The following is a 3,737-nucleotide window of genomic DNA, read 5'->3' as shown; positions in this document are numbered from 1 at the left end:
GGGGGTTCAATACTTACTGAGATTGACGGCAGACTCGCGAATCGCGTGCTTTATGCAAAATGGCGTCTCGTTATTTCTTGACTCGCTCGCACTCTCCGTCAATTTTTCACTTTCTCTCTCTTTCCTCGTTTCTTCGCTCTCTTCTTTATTCATAACTTTATACTTTCTCCTCCAGCGACATCTTTCACGCGATTTATCATTATCTCGCGAAATAATACGCAATCTCGGCTTTTTACGGTATATACGTATATACGGGCATAGCGAAAATCGTCATTATAGAGTAGGTGATTTGGATGGTTTTTTTTTTTTTTTTTTTCAAACGTTTCTACCGCTCTGTACACGTATGCCAGGTGTGACGCGTTGCGCGAACTGAATTACGTGATAACCCGTGACACAACGTAATATTATGGTTTTTTTTTTTTTTTTTTTTCAAACGTTTCTACCGCTCTGTACACGTATGCCAGGTGTGACGCGTTGCGCGAACTGAATTACGTGATAACCCGTGACACAACGTAATTTTTGTTTTCATCCAAACACTACATAGGCGCAGAAAGTAAGTATCGATAGTAACGCGAGGATCGACGTAGCGTAGATGCTTTCTTTTCTCTTTCTCCCGATCAATAATCCTACGATAATAACAATAATGACAATTGCGCAATGACCGTGTAATTATAATAATAAAAATAAATACCTAAAAGTCTCATTAATTATATTATAAGTAGAACATCGTTTTATTGATCATCGCCGTTATTAATTAGCATATAGTTTAATCGTTATTTATTTCTTTATCGTATTATGCTCCTTCTTTTTTTTTTTCTTTCTTGTTGCTGTCATATCATTTATATAATTATTTATTCACGTGGAGTATTGCGTGTGACAATTATTATGAAGTTTCGTACTGTCTGGAGATTAAAAAGTTCTTCTTCTTCTTCTTCTTCTTCTTCTTCTTCTTCTTCTTCTTCTTCTTCTTCTTCTTCTTCTTCTTCTTCTTCTTCTTCTTCTTCTTCTTCTTCTTCTTCTTCTTCTTCTTCTTCTTCTTCTTCTTCTTCTTCTTCTTCTTCTTCTTCTTCTTCTTCTTCTTCTTCTTCTTCTTCTTCTTCTTGCTGCTCCCTTTTCGTTTTACATATCTCTTTTTCTTCTCGTCAGGAGCAACCACGTGCCTTCTCCTTTCTTCTCGCATTCTCTCTATTCTATACAGTTGAATTCCTTTGCTCTATACAATTCGTTATTTATTTATATTTACAGATGGAGTTACCACACCGAGCTAGCCGCTACGCGCACGAACGTACAGTCTACATACGCTTTCGACATTGTGTTGTGAAAAATCGAAAAAGTATGACGAAAAAAAAAAAAAAAAAAAAAAAAAAAAAAAAAAAAAAAAAAAAAATACGGAAACAGAAATTACAAAGAAATAATAAAAAATTCAATATTGCGTACGCGGTACGCAGTACACTATACACAGTTGGTAATACATATGGGAAAAATCGGCCATTGACAAAATCGCTCGAGACCGATCGCTCTTTCCTGTAATTCAAAAAAAAAAGGAGGGGGGAAATATCGACGGCGATTAATCGGCTTTTTCGTTTTGCCAAACCAACAGCCATTAACGAGCGTGAAACGAGAAACGAAACTACCTCGAAAAAAAAAAATATATATATATATATTGTCCTACGTTGTTACGTATAACGTGTTTCGTGACGCGTTCGAAAAAGCATCAACTTTATTCTCGCTAACGAGAAAATTTTTCTTGCGAACGACGTCGATATTATTCTATTACATTTCCTTTGTCCCTGTTTCAAGAGTAAATCGTTAAATGCAGCGTAGAGTGACGATCTACATGTTACACGGTCTATGCATCATTCTAATTTTACTATACTGAATTTCGATATTATTATTGACAGATTCTCGAGTTGACGAAAACTAAAGCACGCGGTATAGGATTTTTGTGAAAAACTAACGTTTGACCGTACATATTGAAAATTCGTTTAACACGACGAGAAACTGTCCAGAGTTCTTATACGCGTGTTCTCGATATAAATTATTTTTGTCGACGACGACGTATCAGAGCCATGAAAATGGAGGCTGCGAACAAAAGGCGTAAAAATGGTATCGCACGATGTAATGTTCACTGAATGGTCGAATGAGAATTATGCGAAATGGAACGAGAGACGTACACGAGAAACACGAAGATGCCAAAGTTTTACAAGAAATATAAGAACGGACGAGGATATGGGTTGTGAGAAAAAATTAATTTGAGGATACATAAAAAAAAAAAAAAGAAAAAACGAAGTAGGGATTAGAAGGAGCGCGCGCGCGTCTCGTGCGAATACTGTTTTTGCCCATTCAGACTACTTTTAGTCATTGCTCATTTCCGCAATTCGCTTATGCGATTTTCCCTCTCGCTCTTTCATCTCCCGCGCTCTACAATGCTCAGCGCAACGTAAGTACCAGAATGATAATCAAAATGATGACTGACACCGTCAGGCAGATTATGATCAGGATCATTTTCTGTGAACAAAACACAACGTCAGTGTCAGTGGTCGATAAATTTTTGCAAAATAATTAAATTTTTTTTTTTTCAAATCCCAACACGCGTTCCGCCTTCAAGATTATCAGTCAATTTTTGTTGTTCTTCCCTTAAACTCCCAATCAGTTTCACAGATCGACTCGATTTAATTGACGATACGAAAGAAAAATAAACGCGTTTGAATTTTCCCGCGTGATTTTTTCTTGAAACGCGGAACGTCGGTGCTGACGATAGGAACGATACAAAATTGTACGATAAACAATATTGAAACGAGAAACAAATGGCAAAAAAGAAAAAGACAAAACATAATACGCTACGTGTAAAAGCGTTGTGTACTCGAACGTTAGCGTTTGCGTAGGCCGTGCGATGTTCTCCCCTCCCCATTTATTATTAATTTATTATTATTATTACTCAGAGATCAAGAAACTAGAAACAAGATCCCCGAGTAAAACTTTGATCCGTCTTGAATTTAATCGACGGCTAATAAGCACCTAACACCCAAAAAATAATAGGCACAGTGCGGCTCGAACGTTTCTTCGCGAAATCGTGACCCCCCTCTTATTGTTCCTTTAAACGTAACGATACACTCTGTCGCTCGGAATCCCGTCAATTCATTAATTACACGTCTCGGCGGCGATTCGACGTAGAAACGCGAACGAGCCGCCGCGCGGAAGGATGGTGACATTTTTTTAATTTTTTTTTACTTTTTACGTTTTTTTTTGTTTTTTTTTTTTTCTTTCTTTTTCCCCTCCACACCGATCATGAGAATTTCAACGCGTACAGCGATAACGACGCGACGCCGCCGCAATTTTTAGTCATCGTATGCGAGAGCTTTGCCAAATCGTCAGCCAGAGAGTAATAGCCGTTAAGTATTTCTTGTTAGTCTTCGCTTAAGCATTAATCCAAATTTTTGTTAATAAAAGCGTAAAAGGGATCGTGACTGTTTTGTAATAAATGTTCTATACGTGTGTGTGTATATATTTTCAGTAATTTTTCCATTTTTCATTTGCCAATATTTCACTTTTTTATCCTTCCTTCTCCTTCCCCTGTCACATTGTCAACGAACGGGGTTGCCTTTTCTTTTCATCCCCGTCTCTCTCTCTCTCTCTCTCTCTCTCTCTCTCTTTTTTCTATCTCTTCTTCATTTCATCCTTAATTCCTTTGGTATTAACGCGTTGAGTGACCGGCGTGAATTGCAACCCCCCCCCCC

At 37.6% G+C, this 3,737-nt stretch overlaps 1 protein-coding gene across 6 annotated transcripts in view; it reads right to left on the bottom strand.

Annotated features, from left to right (window-relative positions):
* LOC107272422 (syntaxin-1A) overlaps window positions 1-3,737 on the bottom strand; it is a 42,545-nt gene that overhangs the window by 4,365 nt on the left and 34,443 nt on the right. For 3 of the 6 annotated variants that reach the window (XM_015749581.2, XM_015749579.2, XM_015749584.2), the window contains one exon: window positions 1,095-2,508. The exons of the other annotated variants lie outside the window; for them this stretch is intronic. In XM_015749581.2, coding sequence (XP_015605067.1) covers window positions 2,431-2,508 — 78 coding nt within the window. In that variant the 3' untranslated portion in view covers window positions 1,095-2,430. Of the gene's footprint in view, window positions 1-1,094; window positions 2,509-3,737 lie in introns of those variants that run through there. 6 annotated transcript variants of the gene reach the window in all.

This window comes from Cephus cinctus, unplaced genomic scaffold (genome assembly GCF_000341935.2).
Source record: "Cephus cinctus unplaced genomic scaffold, Ccin1 Ccin1_scaffold1184, whole genome shotgun sequence".
In the NCBI taxonomy this organism is placed as follows: domain Eukaryota; kingdom Metazoa; phylum Arthropoda; class Insecta; order Hymenoptera; family Cephidae; genus Cephus; species Cephus cinctus.
The sequence above is the reverse complement of the archived record's forward strand: the minus strand, read 5'-3'. Positions and strand labels throughout refer to the sequence as shown.